Source organism: Schistocerca gregaria, unplaced genomic scaffold (assembly GCF_023897955.1).
Source record: "Schistocerca gregaria isolate iqSchGreg1 unplaced genomic scaffold, iqSchGreg1.2 ptg001449l, whole genome shotgun sequence".
NCBI classification, from domain to species: Eukaryota; Metazoa; Arthropoda; class Insecta; order Orthoptera; family Acrididae; genus Schistocerca; species Schistocerca gregaria.
In genome coordinates, this window is record NW_026062747.1 from 1 (window position 1) to 10,729 (window position 10,729).

The following is a 10,729-nucleotide window of genomic DNA, read 5'->3' on the forward strand; positions in this document are numbered from 1 at the left end:
ACACACGCGAGACAGATACGACAACTTCGGAAGCATGTGAAAAGAACTAACCACCATGTCCACCACTCCCCTTTCAAACTCGTCAGACTGCTTCTGGTCCTCTGAACAAAACACGCACATCGACCCACCCCGCCCATCCGACACCACCAATAGTCGACGGTGACATCGCTTTCCCATTCTCGAAAAATTCCATCTCAACACCCTCCTGCGGTAAGGATCGCCGCTGAAACTCACGACCGTGACTTCTATTCTTGACGCGTCCAACCTCTCGACCACCTTCCCAACATACTCCTCCGCGCCAATTGACGACACCCTCTCTACAACCACGCTGCAACTCCCCTTCTCCGTCCCATAGGACATCAACCTGTTCGACGCGCAAATCGCGCCTTAACAAATACGTTAGGAAATGAATAAAAAAAAAACACACACCCCCAAAGACGCGCGCACCTTGAACCGACATGGGGACCCACGAGGACGGAATTCGAATCAAAACCCCTCCTTCTCGTCTACATGCGGAACAAACGTCAAAAACAGAGGGCTCGATCTCCACTATCGAAAAAGATTTCACCATCGACCTGACTATCGCCTTGTACTCCTTGAAGTCGTCCGGCGGACAGTGAAAACGCGAATGTATACGCCCGAGAGTCCACGATCGTCCATATGAAAAAAGAAAACAAGGACCCGCCCTGATTCTCCAACGTGGTCATAGCCTTGTGTGCCAAGTGCTCTCCAAGCATGGCATTCTGGTCCACCTTCATCGGGTGCTTGGTGAGTTGCCGAAGACGCATTATTTGCTCGCGCGTGTAGTCATCGAGCGTCGTCTGCGACACATCCTGACTCAATAAGTTGACCACCGGACCGGAGGGTATCGGCTCTGAAAAAGCCCCCGCACACGCGCAGTCGGACGATAACGCGGGTCAGTCAAAAAAAAAATATTTCTCTCCGATTTTCTTGAAATGTTCCGAATTCTCCCTAAGAGCGGCGATTTTTATCAGCGCGACTCCCTCACCGCATACCCTGGTCTTTCAGTATCTTTGCCTGCGTGATGATCACCATGCCAAATCCAGACGTGTCGTCCACCGTCCATGCTGACGGATAATCTATTTTGAATCCCAGCGCACTGCTGCTATAGCTCGCCCATTCAACCATGTTCCGAAAAGACAAGCGAGGCCCTCAAGAAAGCACCTGCCGCGAATGTCCCAGTCAAGACTAACTAAAGGTATCTATCAAAAATTGTAAAAAAAAATTTCCCCAAAAGAGGCCGCAAAAACACGACAAAAATGCCGTCAGTGCGCTCCGCTGAAAAACCCCTGTTCGACACTTCGAACCCCACCCTTACCACCCCTGCACAAAATCAGCACGTCGTCCACCCACACGCTACCCGTGAACGTGACGCTTGCCCTGTTGGATGTGCACCTGTTCTGCATGTTTATTTGGGGCGGCAATCATAAGGTGTCATCTTTTGATTCCTTTACCGTGTGCGACTTCTCTTGGAAAAACAGCCAGATGTTGATGAAGATCCCGATCACAGCAAAGAAAGCCAACATAATGTAAGTGTACAAGTAGCAGTTTTTTACCGACGCATTTTTTGTCAGTCGTGTTGACAAGGCTGTCGTATATCCTTCCTGAAATGAACGAATAAAGAGCAAGTACGAGTGACAGGGGACTAAGAGATAGAGACAAATAAATACCAAACCTTTTGAATCCAAAATAATTTCTAACACTTACGGGAATGGCAGTGAGCATAATCCCATATACGAAGCCAAGGCCAGCCATGAAGATCGCGAAAAAGATGTAGCTGTCAATGAACATTTGAAATACCAAAAGAACAAACGTAGCGCTCGACGCAACAATGCCCAACGTGGCAAAATATATGCGCTTTGCAAAGATGAACACAATTAGGCCTGAAGCGAAACGGCCAATACAGCTGCAAATTGAGAATATGATAGTAGCGATGTAAGGACTCAGTGAATTCTCATATTGGTACGAGTAAATTTGCGACCAAGCTGTGGACTGCACAGTAAGAATGGCCGCAGGCGCCATCCCAGAATTCAAGACGAACATAACTAGGTGCCATGACAAAAAAGATTTTGTGCTGAAACGACCGGGCAAACTAGATACAAGCACCGTCTTCTTTTTGGCTTTGCTGGGGTCAGAAACTTCAGAAACTTAAAAAAAGCAAGAACGTACAACGTACTTTCATCATCATTGTCTTCTTGTCTCTTCGGTGTGACGTACATAACCAGCGATCCCAACAAGAACGATGCACCCGTTATGGCACTCATGACGTACATAAACCTATCTACCGAACCCACTCCTTTATAGATCAAAGATACAAGCACCGCACTCAATCCGTATGAGGCCACAAGAATGCCGCTTAGCACTCCCTCCAGACCGCTGTGTCACATTCGCATTGTTCACCTTCAACCCCGTCAGGTATGCACCCATGTTACCCAGATTTACCAAGCCGATGTAAAGGGTCACCAGCGTATAATGATAATTTATCTTCATCTGACATGCAAAGCCAGCCAATACGTATCCCAGCGTCGCAATTATGCCCGCAAATATTATAGAGAAACGAAAGTTGAACCTGTCTAAAACGATGCCAAATATGGCGCTTCCTATATCCACTCGATAAGATTTCGAAAACACCTATTTAAATAAACTTATCGGCGTACCGTTGCTAAATATTGCCGAAACCGAAGACACCACGTTCGCCTGCGTCTGCGTGTAGTCAAGTTTCGATGCCAACTCTTTCCCGTAGCTGGAAAATGCGTAATAACTACCTAATATCATTAATCCGTTATCCGCACTACCCCCTCTTTCTTTTGGATGAAAATCAGAAAACTTACCACTCAACAACATCACATATATGCAATACAGAAATGACAGATTTACTCTGTTCACGTATTTACTGATGTCCCAGTTCTTTGACACCTCTCCCATTTCTCTTTTCTCAATTAACTGTTAACAGTGTTTATATCCAAATGATCCTTCTGTCTGTTAGACCTTGATGAAAATTTTTTGAAAATTCAAAAAAAAAAAGTTTGACAATATACCTATCTCACATTTTACACCTATTTTTTCTCTTTCCCGAACTAGTATATTTTCTATGAATCAACATCATACTTCAGCTCACATCAACTACAGTGGAAAAGAACCTCCACTCCGGCATGCCAGGCTCTACTATGATCCTATCACTGCCGGCACCATCGATGGCCTCGGATCAGAACCTCACGATAAGGCCATCGTTCGTGCCTGTTCTGCTCGTTGTATGCCACACAAAGAGCCTCTGTCTCGTGTGGATGTACCTCTGCTCACTTTTTTTTTTAATCACCTTGAGACGCACCTCAGAATGACAGAAACATTGTTGGCGATCCTCATTTGACCCTGTTCGTCGCTCGGCTTCATCCTAAGACGACCGAGTCGATGCTCGAATCTCTTTTCGGCTCTTTCGGCCCCATTTCTCACCTGCGCCTCGTTCGAGACGTCGCCACAGGTGCTTCTAAGCGTTACGCTTTTATCACGTTTGAGCACTGGAAAGACTTTTTCTCCGCTTGGAAGCAGGCCAACAAGGCTATGCTGGATGGTGCACAGATCCTCGTCGAACAAGAGAGAGAACGCGTTACTCAAGGGTGGGTCCCACGACGTTTAGGTGGCGGAATAGGTGGCAAAAAAGAGTCTGGACAGCTCCGATTCGGTGGAAGGAGTAGACCATTCCAATCGGTGCCCTTCACCGTCAAGAAAAGGTTCGTCTTGTGGGAGGGTCTATTCGCATGCGCGTGCATCAGAGAAAAGTTAACAGGTCGAATTTTGACAATTTTTTGACAGGTTTCTGTCTAGACAGCGGTATCATCGGACCAGGAATGCACCCAGCCCTGGAAAGCAGAGCGGCTCTTTCGGCGCGGTAGTTAATTTAGACGATGAAGAAACAGGAGAACTGAGAACTTGGTATTTGAAACAAATAAATGGATCAAAGATTGAGGTCTTTGATGTCACTTGAGGAAGTTGTGTCTTTATGGGGTTCTTTGTTGTTTTACACCCTTCTTAGTTGATGTGTAAACTGATTTGTACAGGTAGTAGATGGCGATACCAATTAGTAGGTGCCAGATGTAGTGATTGATACGGAGCCAGTCCTTTCCTTCGTCTAACCCTTGTACGAAATAGAGGCCCGCGAGGAGTGAGAGAGCCGCTCCAAGGTAGAATTGAAAGTTATTGAATTTTTTGTAATGAAAGACAGCCGAGCTGACGGCAAAGACGGCGACATATATGACAGGGATCATGCCCAAAACGGTGTTCCAAGGGCTGATTTCTTGGGTGATGAGACACAGAAACAGTGAGGTCCAACGGATATATTCTTTGAATTTAACTGATTTAATGTAGGAAAGTCTTAGCAAGACAGATTGGAAGATCAAAATAGCACCGACATTATCTAGTCGATGCCAATTTCCGGCGGTCATTTCGAGTAAATTGCAGGTTTCTTTTTTCTCGACTGGGGAGAAGAGGGATGCAGTTAACGTGACAACATTGAAAAAAGAGACAAAAAAAAGGAAGTTAGCATACCGACTGGGCTTTGCTCCCATACATCGCAATAATGATAACTGGAAGATATAATGGCTTCGAAAACGAAGATGATGCTGTCGACTACGTCGTTGTATTTGAAGGACAGATAGCAAGCGGGGAAGAGGCTGAAATTGGTACAAATGGCAAGAAGCATTTGAAGATAGAATAGTCCATTCATGGTGAATGGAGTGAGAGAAGGTGACGGAGTGGCCAAAAAAAAAAAGAAGGGTTTCTGCAGAAAGGTCAAAAGAAACTGACGAGATCAAAATTGTGTAATAATAATTGTTGTACAATTTCGGAAGAGAGATCCTTTTTCCTGTTAGCTGTAGAGAGCACCAAGATCAAGAGGTGACTAGGAGGACGCGCTGGTTTGGGGTATGCGCGTAGCTGTTGGATTAGATCTTTCGGGAAAATTGAGGTCAAGAGCTCTAGAGCGCGAGGGATGTTTCGCTCGGGATGTATCGCGCGCGGCCAGAAAAGAGAGGACGATCGGTAAGACGGCAGAGGGGCTGTTGGCTTTTTTTCGAACTGTAGCAAAGAGTACGAAGAAGACTTGCCTTTAGACGAGAAAGAGCGGGTTCGAGAGAGCTTCTTCTGTGGGAAGCAAAGGGAGGGCGTGGGGGTATGTGTATGTGCATAGGCATGTGTGTGCTGATATTTGTGTTATGGTGTGCAGATGGTGATGTGAGGCGGAGGTGGATAGGAAAAGGAGCACTATCGATCCGCGGGGTTGGGGGGGCTGCAGTATGGAGGGGGTTGACAACGGCGAGACCTATAGTGAACAAAAATGCGGCGCTTGTTGATGCAGACGATGCCGTACGTGAGAGGAAATGATGGGGCGCGAGAATATACTAGAAACGCTGACCTACTAATTCGTACGACGGGGAAAATTAGAAGCGCAACTTGATTGTGATGCGTGAAGTGGTGGCGGCGTCAAATGGGGGGCTTGACATATTTTGGTCTGTAAGAAGTAGGTAGAAAATGTGTATATATGTGCGTGTGCGTGTAGAGAACTGATGTTTTTTTTTTGGCGTGAGAAGAGATAACAAAGTATCAACTGGCGTTGGAAACGAGGTTGTCGTTGCGTGATTTACGCCCTTTTACGAATTATACTGAGGGAAAGCGACAGATTGGGACGATCGTGGTGCGGCCGACGGCCTTGTTGGTGAACATAAAGTCTATCCAGGCGATTATCGATGCATCGACGCTTAGGTTGTTCAATTTAGGCGGAGATAAAGAATACGATCAGATGAAGCAGGTTTTGGACAAAATTGAGTCGTCCAGTGCGGAGACATTTGAGTTGCGTTGTTTAGATGCAATATTGACGGTGGCGGTAGAGAGGTTAGAGGAAGAGCACCGGCTCGTTTCGAAGAATCTGCAGGGCGTGTTGGAAAAGGTAATCAGTGATCGGTCGTTTTCCAATTTGTGGGACTTACGCGAAATTTCAGATGTGGTGGAGGCGTTTGAGGCCTGTGTAGACCAGACATTGAAGGCGGTGCAGGACGTGTTGTCGAGCGATGAGGACATGGCGATGATGTATTTGACGAAGTTCGCGTCGGGTATTAGTCAGCCGGTGTCGGAGCATGCGGAGGTAGAGATGTTGCTAGAGTCGTTCGACGACCAGCTGCAGGAGCTAGAAAATTCAGCTGTGAACATGAGGAACCGCATTACGAATGCGGAGCAGTTTATAGGGATGTCCGTGGATGCTCAGAGGAACCGGATTATCAGGTTGAATTTGTATGTGGCGATAGCGTCATTTGGAACGTCTACAGCGAGTGCGATGACGAGCGTGTTTGGCATGAATTTGACGTCGGGTCTGGAGCACAGTCCGCATGCGTTTTTGAACGTGTTGACAGCGATAGGGATGGTAGTGACGGTTATTTTGGCGCAGGGATTGTGGATAGCATGGAGGACCGAGCGCGCTACGACGTCTAGATGGAACAGTAGGCGATCGTGCAGAGGGATTGTGTAGAGTGAGAGTACAGATTTTTTTTTTTTTGTGACGGTCTATCGCCAATAGAGATTGGGCCGGGCAGTTAGAAACGCAGGTGCTCGTCGACAGGTGATGCGGGTGCTCAAGGGAACCGGAACAGATGCATAGGTGTTGTGTTGTGACTTGGACTGGGAGGGAGGTGCGCAGGAAGAGGGGTGTGTGGACGAGAAGGAGGATGAGTTCGTACACAGACTTATACGATGAAGATGGAAGTAGGGTGAAGGAGGATAGGGCAGCGGCAGTGCGCAGATACAACGAGCTGACTTCGGAGACTCGAAGGAGGATTAGGAAGTTAGAGCCGATGGTTTATGAGTTGATGAAAAAACCGGCAAAGGAGCTGACGGCCAAGGAATGCGACGTTGTGTCTTATTGGAGGACGCAACAGCAAGACTTGCATACCTGGCGCCGGAGATTATTCATGACAGAATCGTGTTTAGAGTTGAGCGCGCAGCGCGAGAGGTTGACAAAATACGAGCGCCGAATAGAGGAGTTAGAAGACGTAGGGCGTTTCCGAAGGGTGGCGCATCCTTGGACGTCTTTGGGAGACATATGGAGGAACGAAGTGAGGTACCAAGCGGCCGTCCTGCATGGGTGGAATTGTCGGCGTTTAGAAGTAGAAGAAGAGTCGAGAGATCCCCAAGGCCTTCCAGACGTGGCGGTTTTTGATCGGCGTCTATTGCCGACATTTCCTTGGAAGAGCGTTGCCTACAGGGAAAGTGAGGTAGGTGGTGATATAAAGGGTGGTACAGAAAAGAAAGAGGAACTTGATGGACCAAGCGATCAGAAGGCACCCCCTTCAGTGGTGGAAAGGATTAGGTCTTGGTGTCGGAGGTATGGGGCGTTGGGGTTTGTGTTGTACGGCGTGCTTAGCGTATTGGATATTTCGGCAATATATTTTTCTTTGAAGTATCTGAACCTTGGTAGTGTGTTGGCTCATTTGGGGCTTACAATACCTCACGTCGAGGCCACAGCGACAATTGCGCTGACATATGCACTTCACAAGATGCTGTTACCAGTGAGAGCGGCGATTGTTTTTTACCTGTTGCCGAGACTGAAGCCACATTGGGACAGGCTGGTCGCGCGTATGCGTTCGCCCTGAGCGCATGGCGTCGCCCTTTAGGTGATTAAAAAAATTTTTTGTTTAGGGAAAGGGGGCATTACGGCCGGTCGGTTGTTTCATTTAGTCTGGGAGTATGAGTGTACAGGTGATACTGTGTCTGATAGTCTGGCTAGCGTGGAGTGCGCAAATGCCTGGGGCGGCCGACGAATGGCACGACAAGGTGAGGCACCTCGGCACGAAGACGCCCTACCGGGTTTGCGCGAGGGACGAGAACGTCTGTGCGGACACGCGGGGGTGCGAGCCGATTTATGTAGACCTGGTGATGAGGTATGCGAGAGAAGGGAAGTAGGGTACAAAATTGTGTGCGGGCGTGTGTCTGAGGATGTTTTTGAGGAGGCATGGGGCGAGGAACCCCTCTAGAGGGATGGTGGCATCTTTTTTGGAATTAGAGAGGTGGTTGAGGGAGGAGGTGAGGTGGGGGGAAGAGGGGGGGGTGGATTGGGCGCGGGAGTGGAGGTGTGAGTACAAGATGGAGGAGGCTGGTATGTTGAACGAGGTAGGCGTTGAGGAGATAAGGGAGGTGGTCAGAGCGTTGAAGCGGGCATACCCAGAGTTTGGATGGGACAGTATTGTTTGCAACGTGTTGCATACGGAGGTGAAGAGGACAGAGGAGTCGGCGAGGGCGTTTGTGAGAGAGTTGCCTAGGGGCGATTTGACGTGTGTTTTTCGAAAGCCTTTTCAGAGGGACGACGACGCGCTGCTGCGTCCGTTCGACGCGTGTCCGAGGTGGAAGCAGGTGTTTGGAGGCTGGAAAGTTGAGGAAATGGTTGGAAGGGAATGGGACGGGCTCAGGTCGAGGTTGAGCGGTCAGTTCGGCGCGAGCGTGAATAGCGAGTTGATGAAAAGTATGTATATGGCGTGTGTGTTCGAACTGGCTATGCAGGGGAAAGATAGTCGGTGGTGTTCATTGTTCACGGTAGAGGAGATGAAGATGTTTGAGAGAGTTCAGAGTATAGAGGACACGGTGATTAGAAGTTGTGCGGTGGATTCGATTGGATGTGAGATTGCGGCGCCATTGTTTAGAGACATTGTTGATCGTGTGGACCAGATAGTTTTCGCGCATCGAGAGGGGAGAGCTGAGAGGTTGGGTACATTTAGGTGGACTCACGCAGAAACGATGCTTCCTCTATTGTCTTTTTTGAATCTCACTACCGAGTTAGAGGGTTCTAGTGGCGTCTTGGACACCAGCATTTCTTGTTTTTCTTCGAATTTGTTGTTGGTTGTTTATCATTGCCGCGTTGAGGCCAATCTGGGAGAGCCGTATCGTTTGGCGACGTACCTCAACGGGGGGCTGGTTCAGTTTCCCGCATGCGGAGAGGATCTGTGCGGCATTGAGCGATTCAAGCGAGTTCATCGGTCTCAGTTGGCGGTTGAATTCGACAAAATATGCCGTCCCCTTGAAGGTTGAGCACCGATGCGTCTCTGAGAAAAAAAAAAGTTTTTTTTTTTTTTTTTTTTCGCGAGGAGGAAGAAGAAGTGATGGAACCGTCGGAACTCGACAGCGGCTTACGAAACGATGACTTCCGACTCGCGGAAGAACTGGCTGACTTGGATGAAGGCGCTAGATACGACTTTCAGTCCAACCTCCATGAACTCTCCGACGACGCGAGTGCGGGCCACATTTCCTCGGAACAGAGTGACGAGGATCGCGCGGACTCTTTGGACGACACTCTTGATCTATCAACCAGTGATGAAGACCATGTGGACTCCTCGGAAGATGAAGACATTCCCCCGGTAGATCGTTGCCAAGAACCGGATATTGACGAAGCGTGCGCTCAAATTGATGCCGAGCTCTTGTCTATGGAGCGCTCTCATCAACTCACGCGCGCTAAATTGCGTCTGATCTATCAAAAGTACCTGAGCCTGGTCAAGAAGTCACCTCACCACCTCCAAGTGCTTCTCGGGAAGGCCTACATGGAGGGCCTGCTTGGTCGGCCGGACCACGCATCCAACACGCTCCTTCTTGCGTCCAGTCTGTATCCGGATCACCCGACCGTGTCGGCGATGCTTTCCAAACTGGGCGACTTCGACACGCTCTCTCCGGAAGCGCGGCAACAGGTCGCCGTCTATCTGACCGACACCTACAGTCCCACCCCCGCCTTCGAGCTGGCCCTCCGCGACATCTTCGACCGGTTCTGCTCGAAGAAGTCCCACTCTCTCGGGCCCCTCGAGCTGAACACCCTCTACCGCTCACTCAACGGGACTGACCTCTCCGAGTCGCAACTACGGCTCCTCCTGTCGGGCACCTACCACCTGAACCCCCAGCGCAGACTCACTTTCAGAGGATTCGTGCAGTTCTACGTCAGGCAAACCGTAGAAGACCCGGCGGAGACTGGACGAGACCTCCTCAAACTCGGATACGACCACCGCCTCCGCAGGCTCTAAGCGCCTGCATACACACGGACATACACGTATACAATACATACATTACACACACATGCATTTCCTTTTTTTTTCTCGCGCGAGGTCGCGCTCGCGCATTTTTAACCAGAGTCCCCCCAGCACGCGTCGATGGTTCCCGGTGCCGCACCCGCGATGTCCTACCTGGAAGACTTGCCCTGCCGGAACCCGGAGAACTTCATGAAGAACATCGTCGCCGCGAAGAAGGATCGCGGGAAGGTAACCAAGAGTTTGGGCATGGGCAGGCTGATCTTGTGTACTCAGTCTGACGCGACACCGGAGTTCGATCAGAGTACGTGTGTGTACTAGCGCGGCGAGGCCCCTTTTTTTTCGTTCCGTTCTTAACTCTTTGCGAAAAAGTCATCACGACCGACACCACCAACCTGCTGCTGAGGTACCTGTTCAAGCAGAGCGAGCACCAGAGCAAGAGCGCCAAGTACGCGGTGAAGGAAGAGTCGAGCCCCAAGGACGTGAGCTCGCCGAGTTCGGAGCGCGAGTCCGCAGAGCCGGCGCCCAAGAGGAGGAAGGTGGGGAGCTGAGTTCCTCACGCGTCGGGGCCTCGGTGCCGGTTTTTTTTTGTAGAGAGCGTTGCGTATAGATAAAGGAATGGATTTTTGGTCGCGAAGGGCTGCTTTTTTTTTTTTTTTTTTTCC

The 10,729-nt window shown here is 49.4% G+C and overlaps 3 protein-coding genes, 1 long non-coding RNA gene and 1 pseudogene across 4 annotated transcripts; 3 read left to right on the forward strand and 2 right to left on the reverse strand.

Moving 5' to 3' along the window:
* Positions 1-19: 19 nt before the first annotated feature.
* LOC126332390 (uncharacterized) lies at positions 20-1,225 on the reverse strand (the record flags this gene model as incomplete). The annotated part of the gene is given in 3 exon segments (XM_049996580.1): positions 20-386; positions 448-874; positions 1,017-1,225. Coding segments are annotated over 2 exon segments (491 nt in total), but the record flags the coding sequence as incomplete, so codon positions are not given.
* Positions 1,226-1,404: 179 nt separating this feature from the next.
* LOC126332391 (uncharacterized) lies at positions 1,405-2,988 on the reverse strand. The gene is made up of 4 exons (XR_007563666.1): positions 2,853-2,988; positions 2,679-2,786; positions 2,198-2,621; positions 1,405-2,141 (listed from the first exon to the last, which is right to left on the reverse strand). It is a non-coding gene; the product is annotated as an uncharacterized LOC126332391 (long non-coding RNA).
* Positions 2,989-3,112: 124 nt separating this feature from the next.
* Positions 3,113-4,549, forward strand: LOC126332386 (U11/U12 small nuclear ribonucleoprotein 35 kDa protein-like; annotated as a pseudogene).
* Positions 4,550-4,827: 278 nt separating this feature from the next.
* Positions 4,828-7,706, forward strand: LOC126332387 (uncharacterized). The gene is made up of 4 exons (XM_049996578.1): positions 4,828-5,103; positions 5,240-5,379; positions 5,458-5,533; positions 5,604-7,706. Exons 1-4 carry the CDS (start codon positions 4,941-4,943, stop codon positions 6,533-6,535), a joined length of 1,311 nt encoding a protein of 436 aa, XP_049852535.1. The 5' UTR covers positions 4,828-4,940; the 3' UTR covers positions 6,536-7,706.
* Positions 7,707-10,180: 2,474 nt separating this feature from the next.
* Positions 10,181-10,684, forward strand: LOC126332388 (uncharacterized). The gene is made up of 2 exons (XM_049996579.1): positions 10,181-10,368; positions 10,437-10,684. The coding sequence occupies exons 1-2, from the start codon at positions 10,188-10,190 to the stop codon at positions 10,613-10,615; spliced, it is 360 nt and encodes a 119-aa protein (XP_049852536.1). The 5' UTR covers positions 10,181-10,187; the 3' UTR covers positions 10,616-10,684.
* Positions 10,685-10,729: the final 45 nt, after the last annotated feature.

Coding starts and splice junctions, on each gene's coding strand:
- LOC126332387 (XM_049996578.1), top strand. CDS start 4,941: ATGCGCGTAGCTGTTGGATTAGATCTTTCGGGAAAATTGAGGTCAAGA. Junction 5,104..5,239: donor TTTTCGAACTGTAGCAAAGA/GTACGAAGAAGA, acceptor TATGGTGTGCAG/ATGGTGATGTGAGGCGGAGG. Junction 5,380..5,457: donor TTGTTGATGCAGACGATGCC/GTACGTGAGAGG, acceptor GGGGAAAATTAG/AAGCGCAACTTGATTGTGAT.
- LOC126332388 (XM_049996579.1), top strand. CDS start 10,188: ATGGTTCCCGGTGCCGCACCCGCGATGTCCTACCTGGAAGACTTGCCC. Junction 10,369..10,436: donor GACACCGGAGTTCGATCAGA/GTACGTGTGTGT, acceptor TTTGCGAAAAAG/TCATCACGACCGACACCACC.